We start from the raw sequence: 23618 nt of genomic DNA on the forward strand, positions 1-23618 counted from the left end.
AATTCACGATGTGATGTCATACCCGCCATGAAGGCTACAGATAAAATTAGGGCTATATACATCAAAACCCCCGCAATAATAAAATGAATAATTGCAACAATGGCCAATATTTGTGGTCCGTACGCAACGCATACTTTTGATTCAGCTATTACCGACCCTTGCATAATTCCAAACACTTGGCTGGGGAAATAAGGAACACATTTTCTTCTGTTGTTGTGGCATTGGTGTAAATATATCTTGGACTAATTCAATCCACATCTCTGCTTTGCAGAAAGGGAGCAGACTGTGGTTCCATGGCTCCCTCTGGAGACCATTTCCTGCATTACACAAGTGGAAAAGAAGGCACGCTCTCCCTGGCACTGGTGCTAGTCAACGTGGTTCTGGTGTCAGGCGCAATTCTCCTGTACTGCTCCATCTGCAAAAGGTAGGTTCAGAAAAAAAAAAAACTTTAAACAATGGGTTAAACTAATTCTTAAAGCTGAATATCATGCAAACTGCTAAATGCACAGATTATCACAACTGATTGGCTCCTTGCTGCCACTGAGGTGTAACTGATTGTCTCCTTGGTGCAAATGATTGTCTCTATGCTGCAAATGATTGTCTCTATGCTGCAACTGATTGGCTCCTTGCTGTAATTAATTGGCTCCTTGGTGCAAATGATTGGCTCTATGCTGCAACTGATTGGCTCCTTGCTGCAACTGATTGGCTCTATGGTGCAACTGATTGGCTCCTTGCTGCAACTGATTGGCTCCTTGCTGCAACTGATTGGCTCTATGGTGCAACTGATTGGCTCCTTGCTGCAACTGATTGGCTCCTTGCTGCAACTGATTGGCTCTATGGTGCAACTGATTGGCTCTATGGTGCAACTGATTGGCTCTATGGTGCAACTGATTGGCTCTATGGTGCAACTGATTGGCTCTATGGTGCAACTGATTGGCTCCTTGGTGCAACTGATTGGCTCCTTGGTGCAACTGATTGGCTCCTTGGTGTAACTGATTGGCTCCTTGGTGTAACTGATTGGCTCCTTGGTGTAACTGATTGGCTCCTTGGTGTAACTGATTGGCTCCTTGGTGTAACTGATTGGCTCCTTGCTGCAGCTGATTGGCTCCTTGGAGGCTTGGAGCAACTGATTGGCTCCTTGGCGCAACCGATTGGCTACTAGGCGCAACCGATTGGCTCCTTGTGCTTCTTCTTCCTCCACCAGTCTGAGCTCTGCTGTAGATGGACTAATACTAAGTCAAATGTAGGTACTGTGACTCCATTGGGAAGATTTTCTATCACTTACTCTTCCTCCTACACCTATGGGACTGTTTTGCCTGCCAAGGGATTTGTATTTCTGCTCATCCAGTCCCAAGATTTACAGCTTTGTCACGCAGCACAGGCAGGGCAAGAGATCTGATTTTTCTCTGCTGCAGTTCTTTAGCTCTTACAGATCTTGTCCCTTCCCATAGCCTGTGACAGTAAACGGAAAAGCAGCAGACTCATCTCTCTGCTCTTTCCTCCGATCAGCATGCCTCCTTGATAGCACATGAGCACCACAAAACAACTGATTGTTTCCTTGTGCATCTTCTTCCTCCACCCAGTCTGAGCTCTGCTGTAAATGGACTAATACGAAGTCAAATGTAGGAATTGTGACTCCATTGGAAAGATTTTTCTCTCACTGCCTTCAACATCTATAGAAGAAAATGTCATCTAATGTAATGTCATCCAAATGTCACACTAATGTAAAGAAGTTGTTTAGTCGGAGTGTTGATCACCTGGTTGCATTAGTGCCGCATTGCGTCAAATATGACCCAGCATGTGTCGATTTTCAGGCTTTGCCGCTCCCCAAAGGCTTCCATTGATGTCAATGTAAAGGCGCTGCAGATGTACCACCAACGTGTCAGGAACGGCGTCTACAGCGCGTTTAAGATGCATTTAGAAAACGTTACTAGCTGAGACGATAATACAAAAATCCATACGATAAAAAACAAAACACAGAGGAGGCATCTGGCAAGCTTTTTTCAGCATGGCGCAAATGCCAAAAAAAATACGCCTCTTCCAGCAAAAAAACAAAAAACAAATCCCCTCTCCTAGCACAAATCACCCCTCCTATCACATCCCCCCATATTCCCCCTCCTTGAAAAAAATCATATCCCCATTGCCCCCATGAATTCCCCTCCTAGGACAAGTTGTCTCCCCAATCCCCCCAAGCAAAAATCCCCCTTCCCCTTTTCTATAACTAACCCTCCCCCTTCCCCCTTCTACTACAAATCTTTTTTTTCCCCATCACCCCTCCTATCACTTCCCCCAAATTACTCTTCCTAGAACAAATTCTATTTCCCCTAATTCCCCCATCTAGCACAAGTCCCCCTCAACCCCCCCCCCCCTTCTTCTCTTTCTGCACAATCCCCCCTCCCCCCAAATCACCCCTCCTATCACACCCCCCCCCCCCAAACGTCCCCCTCCTAGAACAAATCCTATCTCCGCTGCCCCCCAAATTTCCCCACACTCCAGAAACATAATTTCCTGCTTGTGTGATTGGCTCACCAGTTTTCCCAGAAGTCTGCCTAAGATAGATATGTCAGATTTCGGCATCCCCTGCAACAAAAATGTCATTTTTGGTGAGATACTCCCAATAGGAACATGTCTAAAGGGACGCAGGCGCAGCAAATTCCCTCATTAGTGTCCTGCAGCTGCCACAGCTGATGGATAATTATGAAACCACTCCCATTAGACCCACTCAGCACAGAGGAACAAACAATGATTTCTTCAGAATAACAAAAGGTAGAAATCTGCAACAAAGTTTGTTAAATCCTTGTAATGTACAGAGATCACCCAGAGGGGAATGTTTTTTTTTCTCAACAAAAGTGAAGTCACACTTTAAGATGATGAAGTTGATATTTGAAAGATGTAACGGAACCAAGACCCACACTGTGTTTGCGGGCTTCAGTCAGTATACGGCTTCCTCCAGTCTGGAACATAGATATCAAATATTCTAGCCACCGCCATACAAAGCTAGCCGACAAACTTTGTTCGTTTGTACAAGTTTTGGAACCTTCTCCTTTTTTGAACAGTTTCACGCTCAATTTATACACACATGAGCACACCCCCCTCCTGATCAAATTACCCCATCAGGTCAGGGGTTGCCTGACTACATTATCATATGCAGATGAAATTTTATACAGAAATGGAATTAACCTGAACTAATTATCTAGCCATCTAGACAGAAACAATATGTGAGTTCATTAACAATTAACAATGGGACAGACAGGCTTTAACGGAATCCACATCACACCACAATACACAGACAATAGGAAGAGACCACCAGTGACAGACTGTCCGTCTCTGACACTGATGACCATGGAACAGAAGCCAATGTGATTAGATCTTTCAATAAACATCTACAAGGCTCTTTCAATGAACACGTACAAGACTCTTAGACGTACATCTCAAGGATCAGAACATTCAGGGGTATGAGAGATGATTATGGCCACACACACCTACACAGGTTGAACTGGTGGACTATTATCTTTATTCAACCTCACCTACAATGTAACTATGTTCAGAATCAACCTCACCTACAATGTAACTATGTTCAGAATCAAACAAACCAAGAATAGTCCTCATATATTTCTCGAGATACATGGCTGACAAATATTACTGTCCAACTTGAAGCAATCCAAGCCAAATTCTCACTGTCCATTAACCACTTGCCAACTGCCGCACGACTATTTACTGCGGCGGTCAGCCCCTCACAGGCAGAGCGACGTAGTACTAGGTCGCTAGCCTGTGAGGGTCTAGGGAGCGAGCGCGCGCCCCGGAGGCGCGCTCCCACTCCCGAGTGGTCACGGACTCCCCCCCGCGCGTGTGACTGGCGGACTCGGGCGATCGTCGGTGGAGAGGGAGAAAGGCAGGCGGCTAGTGTAAACAAGCCGCCTGTCATTCTCCCCTGTGTATGAATGGTGATCATACGGTTCTACTATGCAGGACCGTTGATCACTGTTCATACATCTCAAGCCACAGCCAATCACAGTTAGAATCACGCCCCTAGGGACACACATAGCCCCTCCCTCTCAAAAAAAGTTAACCCCTTCACTGCCAGTGTATTTTTACAGTAACAGTGCATATATATAGCACTGATCACTGTAGAAATGTCACTGGTAACCTCAAAAGTGTCAAAAATGTCAGTCAAGGGTCCGATCTGTCCGCCGCAATGTCGCAGTACCACAAAAAAATCGCAGATCGCCGCCATTACGCGTTAAAAAAAACAACAAAAATGACAAAAATCTTTCCCTTTTGTTAGTAAACGCAATAACTTTTGCGCAAACCAATCAAAATACGCTGTTTGCGATTTTTTTTTTTTTTTTCTTACCAAACATATGTAGCATAAAACAAATTGGCCGAAAATGTTAAAAAATTTTGATTTTTTTTACATTTTTTGGGGGGGAATTTCATATAAAAAAAATGTGAAAAATGTTATTTTTGCAAAATTGACGCTCTTTTTTGTTTATAGCGCATGATCAAAAAATCGCACAGGTGATCAAATACCACCAAAAGAAAGCTCTGTTTGTGGGAAAAAAAAGGACGTCAAATTCGTTTGGGTACAGCGTCGCACGACCGCGTAATTGTCCGTTAAAGTCACGCAGTGCCGAATCGCAAATTAGGCCCTGGTCAGGAAGGGGGTAAAATCTTCCGGGGCTTAAGTACCTGTCTTTCACTCCCAGTGATAGTGAGTACCATCACAGGAGAATATTCCCATTTTTTGGGAACAGTTGCTTTTTCCTAACAATGAATACAAATATGTTTTTTTTTTGTATCTCTAGTCTGGTTCCAATTTATCTCTGTCAGCCGATAAATCACGCCGAGTAGCGACGGGTTGTCAGTACGGATCTGCTCCACCTCTAAGCGGGGATCAGATGTCTTCTTAATGGATATCGTTTTATGGTTTGACTCGGAGATATTGCCTTGTTCCGGTATTTCCTTCAACGTTTTAGAAATGTTCTGAGATTGCTCTCGGAAAGTAACCTTTGTGATTGCAGGACGCGCACGGTAATCAGTTACACCAGTTGGACGGCCTCGCGGAACGCGTACAGCTGTTAACATCTGTCAGGACGAAGCAGCCAATTCCACTAGACAATTCGATATACTTGGAGCGCCAATGACGGGGCAGGAAGGTAACGCGGTGGACAGGAAGTCTTCGAATTTCCTCCACATTCACCAAACACCGAGCCTTGGATCAAAGATTGGGAACTGCTCGTGTGTTGGGAATCTGGCCAGCTGCCAGAGATGTGGGGGTCTGATTTTTTATTTTCTGAATTGCATGTGTGTGTTAGCAGTTCATGGTCTGCGCTAATGCAATCCATGATCCGAACCAAAAACCACCATATCTGAGCACAATGGGGTATTTAGAGTGGAATTCCAGCCTCCCATGCTGAAATTGCTTATTCTGATTTCACCGCACACTGTGAGCTTTTCACAATGTGCATTTGAAGCTGCAGCACGTCAGCTGAAACCCGACTCATTTCCTGACTGGAGGAAATCTGGCATCGTCACCAAATTATAGAAGCTCAACATCACCTATGAGTGTTACTTACCGTGACATCTGTTTGGGAAGGCCCATTCCTCTAGACCATTGGTCCTCAACTCCGGTCCTCGGGGCCCACTAACAGGCCAGGTTTGCAAGATAACTAAATTAAATCACAGGTGATGTCATTTGCTGCTCAATGATTGCAGTATTCTAGTCTGCATCTCCCCAAGGTAATACTTAAAATCTGGCCTGTTAGTGGGCCCCGAGGACCAGGGTTGATGACCACTGCTCTAGACCACAGGTGTCAAACAAAAGGCCCGCAGGCCGAATGCGGCCCCCCAGGCCATTACATGTGGCCCTTGCACCTCTCCTGCAGCTGCGGCACCCCCTTGTCTCTGTAGTCGACAGTCACAGCAGAGAGGACAGAACTCCTTTGCCAGATCCTGCACTCCTCTCTACAGCCGCAGAAAGGCTCATCTTTGCCCACCCCCCTCTTCTCAGCAGTCTGTAGCAGAGAGGAGGGCAAAACTTCTCCTGCAAATCCTGCACCTTTCTGTGCAGCCACAACACCACCTTGCCTTTGCCTCCCCTGGTCTCAGTATTCAGCAGACTCTGGAAGCTGACCCCAGCCCTCCTCTGGTTCTCCACCAGACCCTGCAATTTTTCCCAGATCCACCCACATCTTTCTGGCAGCAGCATAAGGTGAGGGGTGCATTGTGATGTAAGGAAGGGCAGTGGTGTTTTTAGGTTTTGTGCTGCCCTAGGCCTGACTAAACTTGGGCACCCCCTAATTTAAATATGACCCACCCCTTCCTGTAAAGGCCACACCCCTTCATGTTTATGACCCGCCCTGTTATCTGTAAACCACAGACTACAACCAGTTGTTCAGTGCCCATCAGTGCAGCCCCATCAGTTTCCATAAGTTCAGCCTTATCAGTGCAGCCTCATTACTGGCTATCAGTGCAGCATATCAGTGCGGCCTCATCAGTGGCCATCAGTACAACCCCGTCAGTGGCCATAAGTGCATCATATCAGTGCCCATCAGTGCTGCCTTATCAGTGGCCATCAGCGCAGCCTCATCAGTGGCAGTCATTGCAGCCTCATCAGTGGCCATCAGTGCAGCCCATTAGTGGCCATTAGTGCAGAATATCAATGCAGCCCCATCAGTGAAGCTTATCAGTGCCAAGTTTTTTGCTGCCCCCCTGCAAAGTGCTGGCCTAGGCCAAGATACAGCACTGAGCAAGGGTGGGTGACTCTTGACTTCTGATGGTGGGGGGGGTTCTTGACATCTCATGTAAGGGGGCATGGGGTGCTCTGCACATCTAATCCTACAGATATAACCGGCCCTTTGAGGGCAACCATAATGCTGATGCGGTCCACGTAGAAATTTAGTTTGACACCCCTGCTCTAGAGTAGACTGACACCCAACCATCAAGGCATTTTGCTACTTGCATAACCCTCGCCACTGCTTGCGTCATGACTGAGGACTCCATAGAAGACTATTGAGGTAGGCCCATATATGGCCCCCCTGGCAGCCTCTCCCCCCAGCCACAGTCTGCTTGCATTGCATGGAAAAGCACAGAGACCCAGTGAAGAGATTGCTGGGTATAAAATATGGTATACAGGCCCCTCATACCAGCCATGATCTGCCTGCATTTCATAGAGAAGCGCAGAGATCCACTGATGACATGACTGGGTACAAATTAAGGTATATAAGCCCCCTTCTGCAAGCCATGATCTAGTCTTGTACGGCAGGGCCATCTTACTGACTGGGCACGCTGGGCAGTTGCCAGGGGCCCCCACGTGCCCAGGGGACCCCACCTCCAGCCCCAGCCAAGCATTAGTCCCGAGTCCTATGTGCATCCCGCCACCGAACTTGGGGGATGGCAAGCGCCTGTTGGCCCTGCGCTGCTGTCAGGCCAATTGGGCCATGGAGGGGGAGCCCACAACAGCGGGAATGTCTGTCTGCCTCCACGGGAACAGGCACACACAGGACATTATTGTTGGGATCGCTGCAGAGCCTGGACTGGCTCTGAGTCATCAGCCAACAGCGAACTGTCGGCTGAATCTGGGTCACAGGAGAGCAGAAGTAAGTGCACTCCTTTGACCCTAGGAAGAAGTAGGGCCAAAAGTGCTTTGGCTATACGTCTCCTTTAACCACTTGCCCACCGCCTGGCGCAGTTTTACTGTGGCAGGCTGGCTCGGCCGCGCGAAATGACGTAGCCCTACGTCGGTTGCATGCGTGGTGCTGGATGGCATGTGCGCCCCGCCAGTGGCACGCTCCCACCCCCAACAGGCAGCAGGGATGCGGATCCACGGGACCGGCGGCCGCGATTGCTGCCGAGCACTCGCTATCGCTCCCCGCTGAGAGAGGAGGACGGTCAGCTGTTGTGAACACAGCTGACCGTTCTTCTCTCTGAAATGATCACAGAGCTCCTGCGATCCTTTTTATATAGGAACACATGTCTGTATGATCATTTCCCTTCTAATTCCCCCATACAGTTAGAAAACACTCCCCTAGGCTCACACTTAACCCTTTGATCACCCCTGGGTTATAACCTCTTCCCTGCCAGTGTCATTTTAACAGTAACCGTGCATATTTTTAGCACTGATTACTGTAGTAATGTCACTGGTCCCCCCAAAAGTGTCAAAAATGTCAGTTAGGGGTCCGATCTGTCCGCCGCAATGTCGCAGTCCCGCAAAAAAAATCGCAGATCGCCGCCATTACTAGTTAAAAAAAAAAAAAAAATGACATAAATCTTTCCCGTAGTTAGTAAACGCAATAACTTTTGTGCAGACCAATTAAAAAACACTTATTGCGATTTTTTTTTTTTACCAAAAATATGTAGCAAAAACAAATTTGCCTAAAATGTTAAAAAATTTTGATTTTTTTCCTTCTTTTTTTTTTTTTTTGAGAATTTTTGAGAAAAAATGTGAAAAATATTATTTATTCAAAATTGTCGCTATTTTTTTGTTTATAGAGCAAAAAATAAAAATCGCACAGGTGATAAAATACCACCAAAAGAAAGCTCTGTTTCTGGGAAAAAAAGGACGTCAATTTCATTTGGGTACAGCGTCGCACGACCGCGCAATTGTCCGTTAAAGTCACGCAGTGCCGAATCGCAAAATAGGCCCTGGTCTTTGAGCAGCCAAATCCTCCGGGGCTTAAGTGGTTAAAGTAACACAGTGCCAAATCGCAAAAAAATGGCCGGGTCCTTAAGCGGGCAAATGCTTCTGGTCCGGAACTGGTTAAGTAATGACAAATTTATTGCTGAATAAACCAACCTATAACAGAAATGCAGGAATTGTTCTTCTCCATGGGGGGGTACAGTGGGGAGAGCTGAACTGGTTAAAATAGGAAATATACACTTCTGAATAATACCCGATCTCTAGAGGCCGGTCCCCCGGCTCTTCTATTGTCCAGCCTGTCTATATGCTGAATTCTCCGAGAAAACATTTTCAGGGTCAGGAAATTGGATCCATCTGGTGCAAATTAGTGCTGAAGATCTGCCAGATTTGATACATTGCTGTGCAAGGCTTCTGTGCACTAAGTGATGAAAGCAAGATGACTTCTCCGCACTGAACCCCTAAACTCGGAGATCTCCTATTGGCCCCATGACCTCGTCAATGTGCCATAGGGGATTAGTGAGCAAGCAACAGCTAAGGAGATCCTTGCAAGATTATTGCCTGTTTGCGAGGAAGACAATTTGCCTTTTTGTATTTGTACCACCTGGCCATGACATGTCCATATTGTCTATAAAATTGTTTCACAACCTTATTAAAGTTTGTTTCCAAGTAAAAGCAGCCAAAGATTACAAGGTAAAAATCAAGAGCCCATTTGATAAAACCACAAAACCAACTTTTGTTGCAATATGTACAACCCAGAGATTTCCTCCTGTAGTACTTTCAGCATCATTCAACCAACTTCCTCCCAGCTCAAGTTGTCCCGGACCAGCCTCCAACCTGTGACTGGACAGTGAAAGGAGAATCGGCACAGAGATGAGCTCATCATTCAGTCACTCTGCTCTCTTCTTCGATCAACCTCTGCTGCTACATTTACTGTCAATCCAGACGTCTCCCCCCCCCCCTCCCAACCCAGAGATTTCCTCCTGTAGTACTTTTAGCATCATTCAACCAACTTCCTCCCAGCTCAAGTTGTCCCGGACCAGCCCCCAACCTGTGACTGGACAGTGAAAGGAGAATCGGCACAGAGATTAGCTCATCGCTCTGTCACTCTGCTCTCTTCTTCGGTCAACCTTTGCTGCTACATTTACTGTCAATCCAGACGTCCCCCCCAACCCAGAGATTTCCTCCTGTAGTACTTTCAGCATCATTCAACTAACTTCCTCCCAGCTCAAGTTGTCCCGGGCCAGCCCCCAACCTGTGACTGGACAGTGAAAGGAGAATCGGCACAGAGATGAGCTCATCGCTCTGTCACTCCGCTCTCTTCTTCGGTCAACCTTTGCTGCTACATTTACTGTCAATCCAGACGTCGCCCCCCAACCCAGAGATTTCCTCCTGTAGTACTTTCAGCATCATTAAACCAACTTCCTCCCAGCTTAAGTTGTCCCGGGCCAGCCCCCAACCTGTGACTGGACAGTGAAAGGAGAATCGGCACAGAGATGAGCTCATCTTTCTGTCACTCTGCTCTCTTCTTCGGTCAACCTTTTGCTGCTACATTTACTGTCAATCCAGAGGTCACCCCCCCCCCCCCCCCCCACCACCAACCCAGAGATTTCCTCCTGTAGTACTTTCAGCATTATTTAACCAACTTCCTCCCAGCCCAAGTTGTCCCGGGCCAGCCCCCAACCTGTGACTGGACAGTGAAAGGAGAATCGGCACAGAGAGGAGCTCATCATTTTGTCACTCTGCCCTCTTCTTCGGTCAACCTTTGCTGCTACATTTACTGTTAATCCAGACGTCCCCCCCCCCCCCCCAACCCAGAGATTTTCTCCTGTAGTACTTTCAGCATCATTAAAAGAACTTCCTCCCAGCTTAAGTTGTCCCGGGCCAGCCCCCAACCTGTGCCTGGACAGTGAAAGGAGAATCGGCACAGAGATGAGCTCATCGCTCTGTCACTCCGCTCTCTTCTTCGGTCAACCTTTGCTGCTACATTTACTGTCAATCCAGACGTCCCCCCCAACCCAGAGATTTCCTCCTGTAGTACTTTCAGCATCATTCAACTAACTTCCTCCCAGCTCAAGTTGTCCCGGGCCAGCCCCCAACCTGTGACTGGACAGTGAAAGGAGAATCGGCACAGAGATGAGCTCATCGCTCTGTCACTCCGCTCTCTTCTTCGGTCAACCTTTGCTGCTACATTTACTGTCAATCCAGACGTCGCCCCCCAACCCAGAGATTTCCTCCTGTAGTACTTTCAGCATCATTAAAAGAACTTCCTCCCAGCTTAAGTTGTCCCGGGCCAGCCCCCAACCTGTGACTGGACAGTGAAAGGAGAATCGGCACAGAGATGAGCTCATCGCTCTGTCACTCCGCTCTCTTCTTCGGTCAACCTTTGCTGCTACATTTACTGTCAATCCAGACGTCGCCCCCCCAACCCAGAGATTTCCTCCTGTAGTACTTTCAGCATCATTAAACCAACTTCCTCCCAGCTTAAGTTGTCCCGGGCCAGCCCCCAACCTGTGACTGGACAGTGAAAGGAGAATCGGCACAGAGATGAGCTCATCTTTCTGTCACTCTGCTCTCTTCTTCGGTCAACCTTTTGCTGCTACATTTACTGTCAATCCAGACGTTCCCCCAGCCCCCCCCCCCCCCCCCAGCCTTCAACCTTTTCCCAAGCCCAGGTTGTCCAGGACATTTCCCCAACCCCAGCCAAAGGTAACCAGGTAAAAAAGAAGAGCCCATTTGAGGACAAAATAACAAAACTGGCTTTTTCTGCAATATTTACACCAATCCAGAGATTTCCCCTCTGCAGTAATTTTGTTTTTGCCAACATCATTCAACCAACTTCCTCCGAGCCCAGGTTGTCCCAGATATGCCCCCAACCTGTAACTAGACAGTGAAAGGTAAAGCAGCACAGAGATGAGCTCATCGCTCTGTCACTCTGCTCTCTCCTTTTATCATCCTTTGCTGCAAAATTTACTGTCAATCCAGAGATTCCCCCCATCAGTCCTTTTTTTTTTCTGCTAGCATAATTTAACTTTCTTCCAAGCCGAGGTTATCCAGGACATGCCCCCAACCTGTGACTAGACAATGAAAGGAGAATCGGCTCATCGCTCTGTCACTCTGCTCTCTCCTTCTGTCAACCTTTGCTGCTACATTTACTGTCAATCCAGACATTCTCCCAAACCCCCGGCCTTCCCCATCAGCACTTTTTTTTCTTTTTCTGCCAGCATCATTCAACCTTTTCCCAAGCTCAGATTGTCCAGGACGTGCCCCCAACCTCAGAAATAGATAAAAAGGTAAAAATGAAGAGCCCATTTGAGAATAAAAATAACAAAACTGGCTTTTGCTGCAATATTTACATCAATCCAGAGGTTTCCCCTCTGCAGTCATTTTTTTTTTTTTGCCAGCATTATTTAACCAACTTCCTTCGAGCGCAGGTTGTCCCAGACATGCCCCCAACCTGTAACTAGACAGTGAAAGGAGAAGCAGCACAGAGATCAGTTTGTCACTCTGTCACTCTGCTCTCTCCTTTTATCAGCCTTTGCTGCAAAATTTACTGTCAATCCAGAGATTCCCCGCATCCCCCCATCAGTCCTTTTTTTCCTGCTAGCTTCATTCAACCTTCTTCCAAGCCCAGGTTGTCCAGGACATGCCCCCAACCCCAGTCAAAGATAACAACGTAAAAATGAAGAGCCTTTTTGAAGATAAAATAATGAAACCAGCTTTTGCAGCAATATTTACGTTGTCTTGGATGATCCCCCAACCTGTGACTGGACAATGAAAAGAGAAGCAGCACAGAAATAAGCTCATCGCTCAGTCACTGCTCTCGTCTTCTATCAACTTTTGCAACAAAATGTACTGCCAGTCAGAGATTCCCCCAGTCTTCCCTTCAACCTTCTTCTGAGCCCAGGTTGTCCAGGACATGCAAAAGAGGCACAGGGCACACCAGGACGTCTCTTTTGCGTGCTCTCTTTTGTGTGGTTTCAGACTCCCCAGTCTTTGAGGGCAGCAAGACCGTACTTATCCAGGTAGAACCAAGGTGGAGATTTAGCTTACTCACTTGGAGCATATATATTTCCATGTGCACATAGGCGTGCGCACAGGGTGTGCCGGGTGTGCCTGGGCACACCCTAATCACCTAGGGCACATTAGCATTATCGCTCTGTTTGCCAGTGAGGAGATGGGAAAGATCTCCCTCGGACCTGCTCTACCATAAGAGAAGTGCCACACACTTCTATTTCACTTTGCCAGCAGGGAGAGTAATGTATCGGGGCCATGTACATGTAGGCAAACACATGCATGTGTATTTAAACTTCGGGGTGCACACCCTAATGCAATAGGCACACCTATGCATGTGCAGGAGATATTGTGTTTGTGACTTTTTGTTTGTCCAGGACATGCCCCCAACCCCAGCCAAGGATAGCCAGTTAAAAATGAAGAGCCCATTTGAGGATAAAATAACAAAACTGGCTTTTATTGCAAATTTTACATAAATCCAGAGATTTTCCCCTGCAGTACCTTATTTTTGCCAGCATCATTTAGCCAACTTCCTCCCAGCCCAAGTTGTCCCGGATCATCCCCCAAACTGTAACTGAACAGTGAAAGGAGAAGCAGCTCATAGATTAGCTCATTCTGCTCTCTCCTTCCATCAACCTTTCCTGCACACTTGGACCCCAACTTACCTTTTGAGAGCTCTGGAAACCCATTTTCCAGCTCCCCTTGCCCCTCTTATGTGTAAGTCACCCTGTGTGTATTAGGGGCACAGGGTAACCAAGAAAATGATGTACAGCTACCTAATGTACACTGAAAATATGGTTTGGATTACTTCAAATGGGACAGTAATATTTATCCACAATATTTCTCAAGAAATATATGAAGACTATTCCTGGTTTGTTTGATTCTGAACATGTTCATTGAAAGAGCTGGTCACATTGGCCTCTGTTCCATGTTCTTTAATGTAGGCGATGGGTCAGTCTGTTACTGGTGGTCTCCTGCTATTGTCTGTGTATTAGGGTGTCATGTGTTTACACTTATAATATTGTGTATTGTACTTCATGAGCTCGATGACGGCAAGCCTGCTAGTTAATTAGCTCAAGTTAATTAAATCTCTGTCATCCATTAGTTGTTAGTGGGAAAGTAGAATACTGTTTTTGTGTTGGTTGTTCCTTAGATATGTTAATTATCTTTCTGTACACAATTTTATCTGCATAGGATATAATCAGGCACCTGACCTGGTGGGGTATATATTCGGTGTGAGTTTGTTCAATAAATGTTCCAGATCTTATACAAGCTTTTCTCGGCTAGTTTTGTATGGGGGCACCTAGAATATCTGATATCTATGTTCAAGACCGAAGGAAGCGGTATTCTGAGGGAAGCACATTGTGGGGTCACGGTTCCATTATAAATCATATACATAAAAGCTGACTGTCGTAAACACCCCTGACAGTTGTCTGGTATAGATGTTAATGGGGGACTGGGGGACCGATGATTACATACCAGATCTTTATCCTTGATGGGGGTCTGGTATGGGTGTCAAAGAGGACCTCACCCCCTAAAATAAAAATACTGTGTTTGGTGCCCTCCAATTTCCATAGCAGACCCAGTTTAGGGAAACTCATTGCAGAAAACAAGCCCCCACCCCCCAAATCCATACCAGAAAAAGTGTGCGCTCACCCTCCCTGCTTCCCCTCCCTACCCCCCCCCCCATCCTGAAGTAAATGTTTAACTTCCTATTTAATGTGGTTCAGCCGCTTGCCGAACGTCCAAACTGAGGTTAGGACTGAACTGGCAGCTCAGCCCAAAACAGGGCTAAGTCTGTGGAACAGAACTGTGCAAATCTTAGGACTGGTTGAACAGAAATACAAATGCAGCAGGTAAAACCGCTCCCAAAATGTATTTTATCTGTGTATTTAGCTGCCTGTAATTCAGCTCTAGAACAAAATGATGAATGTAAGGTAAGTCATGACAGCACATCTACTGCAAGCCACCAATACCATAATACGTGTTTGTGATCTGAGATGGTGTATCAGAGATATGACTTGTTTCATTCTCCGTTTTTTAGGAAAACTGCGGATATCTCCAGCACTAGCATTAAAAGAGAGAGGCCACATTCTGAGCTGAAAAAGGTGGTAAGTGGCTTAGGTGGAGTACACGTGCGTGTTCCTGTTGGGTGTTCACAGCCAAGTCCTAAGAACACTATTTAGCAAAATTAAAGTGTTAATCCACCCGGAACTGATATTTCCATGTTTAGTGGATACTGGAGCTTCTAACAGTCTTATCTATCTCTGAGATCTCTGAACTAAGTTCCTGGCTTTGCACACCTGCTGTTCCGATTTATGAGGGGTTCCCACCATCCCTGTGCTGAGTTCCCAGGTCTATATACCTTCTGTGCCCATTATGAGGGGTTTCCGCCATTCCTGTGCTGAGTCCTGGGGTATGCACACCTTCTGTTCCCATTAGGAGGGGTTCCTACTATCCCCGTGCTGAGTTCTTGGGTGTGTACAATATGAGGGGTTCCCATCATCCCTGTACTGAGTTCCCAGGTCTGCACACCTGCTTTTCCCATTAGGAGGGGTTCCTATCATCCCTGTGCTGAGTTTTTGGGTGTGTATATTGAGGGGGTTCCCACCATCCCTCTGCTAAGTTCCTGGGTCTGTACACCTACTGTGTCCATTATGAGGGATTTCCACCATCCCTGTGCTGAGTTTCTAGGTCTGTACACCTGCTGTACCCATTATGAGGGGTTACCACCATCCCTGTACTGAGTTCCTGGGTCTGGTCACCTGCTGTGCCCATTATGAGGGGTTCTCACCATCCCTGTGCTGAGTTCCTGGGTCTGTACACCACCTGTACCCATTATGAGGGGTTACCACCATCCCTGTACTGAGTTCATGGGTCTGGTCACCTGCCGTGCCCATTATGAGGGGTTCTCACCATCCCTGTGCTGAGTTCCTGGGTCTGTGTACCTGCTGTGCCCATTATGAGGGTTCCCACCATCCCTGTGCTGAGGTACTGGGTCTGTACACCTGCTGTGCCCATTATAAGGAATCCCCACCATCCCTGTGCTGAGTTCCTCGCTCTGTATTGTATACCTGCTGTGCTCATTATGGGGGGTTCCCACCATCCCTATGCTTAGTTCCTGGGTCTGTACACCTGCTGTGCCCATTATAAGGGGTCCCCACCATCCCTGTGTTGAGTTCCCAAGTCTGTGCACCTGATGTGCTCATTATGAGGGGTTCCTACGATTCATGTGCTGAGTTTTCAGGTCTGTACACCTGCTGTGCCCACCATGCCTGTGCTGAATTCCTGGGTCTGTACACCTGCTGTGCCCATTATGAGGGGTTCCCACCATCCCTGTGCTGAGTTCCTGGGTCTGTACACCTGCTGTGCCCATTGAGGGGTTCTCACTATCCCTGTGCTTGGTTCCTGGATTTGTACACTTGCTGTGCGCATTATGAGGGGTTCTCACCCTCCCTGCACTGAGTTTCTGGGTCTACACACCTGCTGTGTCTGTTATAAAGGGTTCCCGCCTTCCCTGTACCGAGTCCTTGGATCTGTACACCCGCTGTGCCCATTATGAGGGGTTCCCACCATCCCTGCACTGAATTCCCAGGCCTCTACACCTGCTGTACCCATTATGAGGGGTTCCCATTGTGCAGGGTGTTTTAGCTCTGAATTAATTTACTGCCGGTCCTGAATGGAAGCCCTGACAGCAGCAGGGGTAACATATTTGGGGGAGAAGAGAAAGGAAGGGGAAAGGCTTTGAAAACATCAATGCTGATTCCTCAGAGAGGCAAATATAGTTTCTGATCCGAATGCTTTCCCCCGTATGTTCACACACAGACTCTAGTGTTTGCACCTGTACTTTATTCCGATCACTACTGATGCTGGGGCATATTTTTTTACTGCACCCACTTATTCTTGACCTCTGCACTCCATGTATTACCTAGTCCTGAGCCAGGTGCTTTCTGCTTTACTGACTTTTAACCCCTGCACTCTGTGTGTTACTCACTCCTGACCCATGTACTTTTTGCATTACTTACTCTTGCCCCCTTCACTTTGTGTGTTACTCACTCCTGACTCCTGTACTCTGTATTTTTCTAACTCCTGACCCCTTAACTCTGTGTGTAATTATTCCTGACCCCAGCACTTTGTGCATCACGGACTGCTTACCCCTGCATTCGGTGAATTATGTACTCCTCACCAGGGCCGCTGATAAGGGGGGACCACCAGCCCTCTTGTAGGGGGCCCGAGCACACAGGGGGGCCCACACAGAGAGGGGGATTAGTGATGGACAACAAATACAGAAATCTTCCTCCAGCACCTGAATCTGATCTGTCCCTCTCCCTGATATCAGCTTTCATCTGCTGAGAAAGAGACAGTTGTCCCTCACTAATCCCCCCTTCCTGTGTGGCCCCCTCCCAGCACTTATCTCTGCTCAGGAGTTTATTTGTAAATTGTAACTTTGTTTCTCTCTCTCTGTCTCTGATCACTGAGCTCCAACTGCCCAACCTGTATATTTTTCTCATCTCATCTTTTTTATTTAACATAGTTTTTTTTTTTAGATTTAGCAGGAATTATGCAAGTTATGTTATATTTGTGTCTGCTAATAGTGATTTTGTTGTAATTTTAGCTAAATATATCTTTAATATTTTCTTGGGGAGGCCCTGCCAGGTAGTCTGTACGGGGCCCCACGATTTCTAACAGCAGCCCTGCTCCTCACCCCTGCACTATATGCAATATTCACTCCTTCTGTACTTTGTGCCACTTGCTCCTGACCCCTACACTACTTACTCCTAATGCTATACACTGTGTGCGTTACTTACTCCTGACCTCCATTCTGTGAATTATGACTTCTATCCCCTGAACTTTGTGTGTTAGTTACTCCTGACGCCTACACTTTGTGCATTACTGACTTCTTGCATTTGGTGAATTATGTACTTCTCACCCCTGCACTATGTACAATACTCACTCCTGTCTTCTACATTTTTGTGTGACTTTCTCCTGACCCTTGCACTTTGTGCGCTACTTACTCCTAATGCCATGCACTGTGTATTTACCATACTCCCGATCCTGATTACTCATGAACCTTTCCTTCTGTGAATTATAACTTCTGACCCCTGAACTTTTGTGTGTTACTTACTCCTGCATTTTGTGCATTACGGACTTCTTACCTCTGCATTGGGTGAGTTATGTACTTCCCACCCCTGCACTATGTGCGATACTTAATGCTGACTTCTTGTGCATTACTTACTCCTGAATAGGGATGCTCGAACGGTTCGGGTCGACCATCGGTTCGACCCGAACATTGGCTGTTCGAGGTTCGGCCGAATTCCGAACTTTTTGCTGAAAAAGTTCGTAATTCGGCAAAAAAAACCGACCAAAAGGCAATGGGACAGAAAATGGGCTTTAAAAGCCCGTGATTGGACCAGAACCATCAGTAAAAGCCAATTGAGGGGGCAGGAGACTAGGGGGTCCATAGGCCAATTATTAGTGAATACGCCCCCCAGTATATAAGATAGCCCCCGCCAAATTCCTAGCATTGTAATACAGGGACATGGCAGAGAGTGGAAGCAGTTCTGTGACTTCTGCTACAAAGTGTCATTTAGCAATTTTTAGTGTGAGGAAAGGGATATCTAGTGTAGTTAGGGTGCTATTTTCCACTATAGTTAGTTTTAATAATCTAGTTTCTGTAGAGAAAGTTTTAAGTGTAAGGGGACCGTAGTGTAGTGTAGGGTTAACTGACTCTGACTGCTATGGCAGGGTGACAAAACCCTTCCATATCAGGGTGACCGCTATAGAGAAAAGATCGTTTCTCTTAGGTCACTTTCAGAACAGCGATATGGCTTCTCGCCTGTTACCCTGCTTTTTGCTGTAGGCGTTTATAGGGTTTTTTTGAGGACATGTTTGGAGTCAGGCATGACATCTGAACTTCTGTGTAGGGGTATATATACATACACCCATGTCTGTATATATACACATACACACATATAGGTGTGAAAGTAGCAGAAACCTATACTTGCGCTAATGAAATAATGAACACCAATATGTCTCCGCTCCTATCACACCTATATATGTGTATGTGTATAAATACATATGTGTGTGTGTGTATATATACCCCTATACAGAAGTTCAGATGTTTTGCCTGCCTCCAAAGACCCACAAAAAATGCCCAAAAAAAACGCCTGCAACAACACACCTGGGCATTTTTATTTGGCGCAGGCATTTTTTTGGGCATTTTTTGTGGGTCTTTGGAGGCAGGCAAAACATCTGAACTTCTGTATAGGGGTATATATACACACACACACACATGTATGTATATATACACCTACACATACCTAGGTGTGAAAGTAGCAGAACACTATGCTTGCGCTAATAAAATAACAGGCATATGTCTCCGCTCCTATCACACCTATATATGTGTATGTGTATATATACATATAAGTGTGTGTGTATATATACCCCTATAGAGAAGTTCAGATGTTTTGCCTGCCTCCAAAGACCCCATAAAAAATGCCCAAAAAAACGTCTGCGCCAAAAAAAACGCCCAGGTGTGTTATTGCAGGGGGTTTTTTTGGGCATTTTTTTGGGGTCTTTGGAGGCAGGCAAAACATCTGAACTTCTGTATAGGGGTATATATATATGTATATACACACACACTTGTATGTATTATACACATACACCTACAGGTCCCTCTCAAAAAAATTGCATATTGTGATAAAGTTCATTATTTTCTGTAATGTACTGATAAACATTAGACTTTCATATATTTTAGATTCATTACACACAACTGAAGTAGTGCAAGCCTTTTATTGTTTTAATATTGATGATTTTTGGCATACAGCTCATGAAAAACCAAAATTCCTATCTCAAAAAATGAGCATATTTCATCCGACCAATAAAAAAAAAAAAGTGTTTTTAATACAAAAAAAAGTCAACCTTCAAATAATTATGTTCAGTTATGCACTCAATACTTGGTCGGGAATCCTTTTGCAGAAATGACTGCTTCAATGCGGCGTGGCATGGAGACAATCAGCCTGTGGCACTGCTGAGGTGTTATGGAGGCCCAGGATGCTTCGATAGCGGCCTTGAGCTCATCCAGAGTGTTGGGTCTTGCGTCTCTCAACTTTCTCTTCACAACATCCCACAGATTCTCTATGGGGTTCAGGTCAGGAGAGTTGGCAGGCCAATTGAGCACAGTAATACCATGGTCAGTAAACCATTTACCAGTGGTTTTGGCACTGTGAGCAGGTGCCAGGTTGTGCTGAAAAATGAAATCTTCATCTCCATAAAGCTTTTCAGCAGATGGAAGCATGAAGTGCTCCAAAATCTCCTGATAGCTAGCTGCATTGACCCTGCCCTTGATAAAACACAGTGGACCAACACCAGCAGCTGACATGGCACCCCAGACCATCACTGACTGTGGGTACTTGACACTGGACTTCAGGCATTTTGGCATTTCCCTCTCCCCAGTCTTCCTCCAGACTCTGGCACCTTGATTTCCGAATGACTTTCAAAATTTGCTTTCATCCGAAAAAAGTACTTTGGACCACTGCGCAACAGTCCAGTGCTGCTTCTCTGTAGCCCAGGTCAGGTGCTTCTGCTGCTGTTTCTGGTTCAAAAGTGGCTTGACCTGGGGAATGCGGCACCTGTAGCCCATTTCCTGCACACACCTGTACACGGTGGCTCTAGATGTTTCTACTCCAGACTCAGTCCACTGCTTCCGCAGGTCCCCCAAGGTCTGGAATCGGTCCTTCTCCACAATCTTCCTCAGGGTCCGGTCACCTCTTCTCGTTGTGCAGCGTTTTCTGCCACACTTTTTCCTTCCCACAGACTTCCCACTGAGGTGCCTTGATACAGCACTCTGGGAACAGCCTATTCGTTCAGAAATGTCTTTCTGTATCTTACCCTCTTGCTTGAGGGTGTCAATGGTGGCCTTCTGGACAGCAGTCAGGTCGGCAGTCTTACCCATGATTGCGGTTTTGAGTAATGAACCAGGCTGGGAGTTTTTAAAAGCCTCAGGAATCTTTTGCAGGTGTTTAGAGTTAATTAGTTGATTCAGATGATTAGGTTAATAGCTCGTTTAGAGAACCTTTTCATGATATGCTAATTTTTTGAGATAGGAATTTTGGTTTTTCATGAGCTGTATGCCAAAATCATCAATATTAAAACAATAAAAGGCTTGCACTACTTCAGTTGTGTGTAATGAATCTAAAATATATGAAAGTCTAATGTTTATCAGTACATTACAGAAAATAATGAACTTTATCACAATAGGCTAATTTTTTGAGCGGGACCTGTATATAGGTGTGATAGGAGCGGAGACCTATTGGTGTTAATTATTTCATTAGCGCAAATATAGTGTTCTGCTACTTTCACACCTATATATGTGTATGTGTATATATACATATAAGTGTATGTGTATATATACCCCTATAGAGAAGTTCAGATGTTTTGCCTGCCTCCAAAGACCCACAAAAAATGCCCAAAAAAAACGCCTGCTGCAAAAACACACCTGGGCATTTTTTTTGGCGCAGGCATCTTTTTGGGCATTTTTTGTGGGTCTTTGGAGGCCGGCAAAACATCTGAACTTCTGTGTAGGGGTATATATACATACACCCATGTCTGTATATATACACATACACATATATAGGTGTGAAAGTAGCAGAACACTATGCTTGCGCTAATTAAATAATTAACACCAATATGTCTCCGCTCCTATCACACCTATATATGTGTGTATGTGTTTAAATACATATAAGTATGTGTGTATATATAACCCTATACAGAAGTTCAGATGTTTTGCCTGCCTCCAAAGACCACAAAAAAATGCCCAAAAAAAACGCCTGCTGCAAAAACACATCTGGGCGTTTTTGTAGCTGGCGTTTTTTTGGGCATTTTTTTGGGGTCTTTGGAGGCAGGCAAAACATCTGAACTTCTGTATAGGGGTATATATAAACACACTTGTATGTATTTTTACACATACACATATATAGGTGTGATAGGAGCGGAGACGTATTGGTGTTCATTATTTCATTAGCGCAAGCATAGTGTTCTGCTACTTTCACACCTATATATGTGTATGTGTGTGTATATATATATATATATATATATATATATATATATATACAGACATGGGTGTATGTATATATACCCCTACACAGAAGTTCAGATGTTATGCCTGCCTCCAAAGTCCCCCAAAAAATGCCCAAAAAAGCGCTTGCTACAAAACCGGCAAGGTGTGAAAATAGCGGAGCCATATCCCTGTTCTATATTGATTCTAATAGAAACAATCTTTTTTTTTTTTTTCTGGTTCTGGACATGCTACAGAGCTGAAACTTCACAGGTACACTTTTTAGACCCCCCAGACACTAAATCAAAAGAAACTTTTTTTATCAATTATTGGCTCTCTATCAAAAATGACAATTTTTAAGAACTTTTTTGTGTGATTAATAGTCCCTGGGGCTTGACCCAGAACCCTAGGCACTTTTTAGGGGCATTTATTGGGTTTTAGGGCTTCAAAATTGTGTTTTTTGATTACCGAAGTTTGGGTCCCATTGATTTCAATGGGGTTCTGAAATCCGGGCCGAACTTTGGGGACGTTCGGATGTTCTAGCCGAACCAAACTTTTGAAAGTTCGATCATCCCTACTCCTGAAGGCTTCTTTCTGTGAATTATGACTCCTGACCCCTAAATTTTGTGTTACCTACTGCTGACCCCTGCATTCTGTGTGTTACATGCTCCTGGCCCGTGCACTTTCTGCAATAGGCTCTCTTGGCCCAGAGAAGAGAAGGGTCAAGTTTTATTTAACCATAGCCCATTAAGCCTCTCCCATTGCAATTTGGCCACGCTCATTGCTCAGTATAGGGGGCTTTGAGCGCCATGCTTAGCCCCCCCCCCCCCCTTTGCCGAAAGAAAGGTGAAAACATTAAAGGCAAAGCCTGCTTATTCAAGGTACCCCCTCCCTAAAATGCTGCACAATAGTACCTGTGAGGGGGGGAAATAGGTTGATAATATACTCTCCTCTTCCCGACTGTGCAGGGGTGGTGTTATCATCCAGCCAGCAAGATCTCTGGGAATGTTGAGAAACCCAAATCAGGTGAGAAGATGCCACAGTTGCGACATTAGGGTTACCCAACATCCCCCGAGATCTGACTGGAAGATGGATTACGTCAACCTCACCTAGGTGCTGGATGAGGAAATTGGAGATAGGTAAGTGTAATATCTGTTTTTCCCCTCTCACAGGTACTTTTAGGCCTCATGCACACTGGACGTTTTTGGAGCTGCTGTTAGCAGCGTCAGACGTTTTTTTTTTTTTTGCAGCTGCAGAACGCCCATCCAAGTTATTCTATGGCCTCATGCACACATAGAGCTTTTAGAAGCTCCAAGTGGCATAGGCGTTTTACAGCTCCAAAGAAAACCCAGGAACTGTGCGTACTGGAGCTGCAGCGTCAAGCAGTAAAAACGTCTGACGCTGCTAAAGGCTGAATAACGTTGCTTAACGTGCGTTAAGCCACGTTATACGTTTTTTTTTTCTTCCACTCAAAATCAATGGTTCCCTGTGGGAGCCTATTGATTTGAATGGAAGTCGCAACGCAGGTCGGATCAGGGTGATCCGACTTGGGGCGCGACCTGCACTGTGAGAATTTTGAGGGGGAACTCCACGCCAAAATGGGGAAAAAAACGGCGTGGGGTTCCCCCCCAGGTTCCAAACCAGGCCCTTCGGGTCTGGTATGGAATTTGAGGGTAGCCCCACCCGAAAAAACGGCGTGGGGTCCCCCCCAAAATCCATACCAGACCCTTATCCGAGCATGCAGCCCGGCATGCCAGGAAAGGGGAGGGGATGAGCGAGCGGCCCCAACCCCCCTGGATCATACCAGGCCACACGCCCTCAACATGGGGGGGTATGGGTGCTTTGGGGCAGGGGGGGCTCTGCACCCCCCACCTCAAAGCACCTTGCCCCCATGTTGATGAGGACAAGGCCTCA

The 23618-nt window shown here is 46.0% G+C and overlaps 1 protein-coding gene across 1 annotated transcript in view; it reads left to right on the plus strand.

The window, feature by feature from the left end:
• Positions 1 to 270: 270 nt before the first annotated feature.
• The window catches only part of LOC309550071 (uncharacterized protein), an 83211-nt gene continuing 59863 nt past the window's right edge, over positions 271 to 23618 (plus strand). Inside the window, exons 1-2 of the mRNA XM_082250537.1 lie at positions 271 to 424; positions 14694 to 14760. Of these exons, the coding sequence (XP_082106663.1) occupies positions 294 to 424; positions 14694 to 14760 (198 nt within the window). The 5' untranslated portion in view covers positions 271 to 293. The remainder of the gene's footprint in view (positions 425 to 14693; positions 14761 to 23618) is intronic.

Source organism: Pelophylax lessonae, assembly GCF_965119305.1.
Source record: "Pelophylax lessonae genome assembly, chromosome: 3".
Classification (NCBI taxonomy): domain Eukaryota; kingdom Metazoa; phylum Chordata; class Amphibia; order Anura; family Ranidae; genus Pelophylax; species Pelophylax lessonae.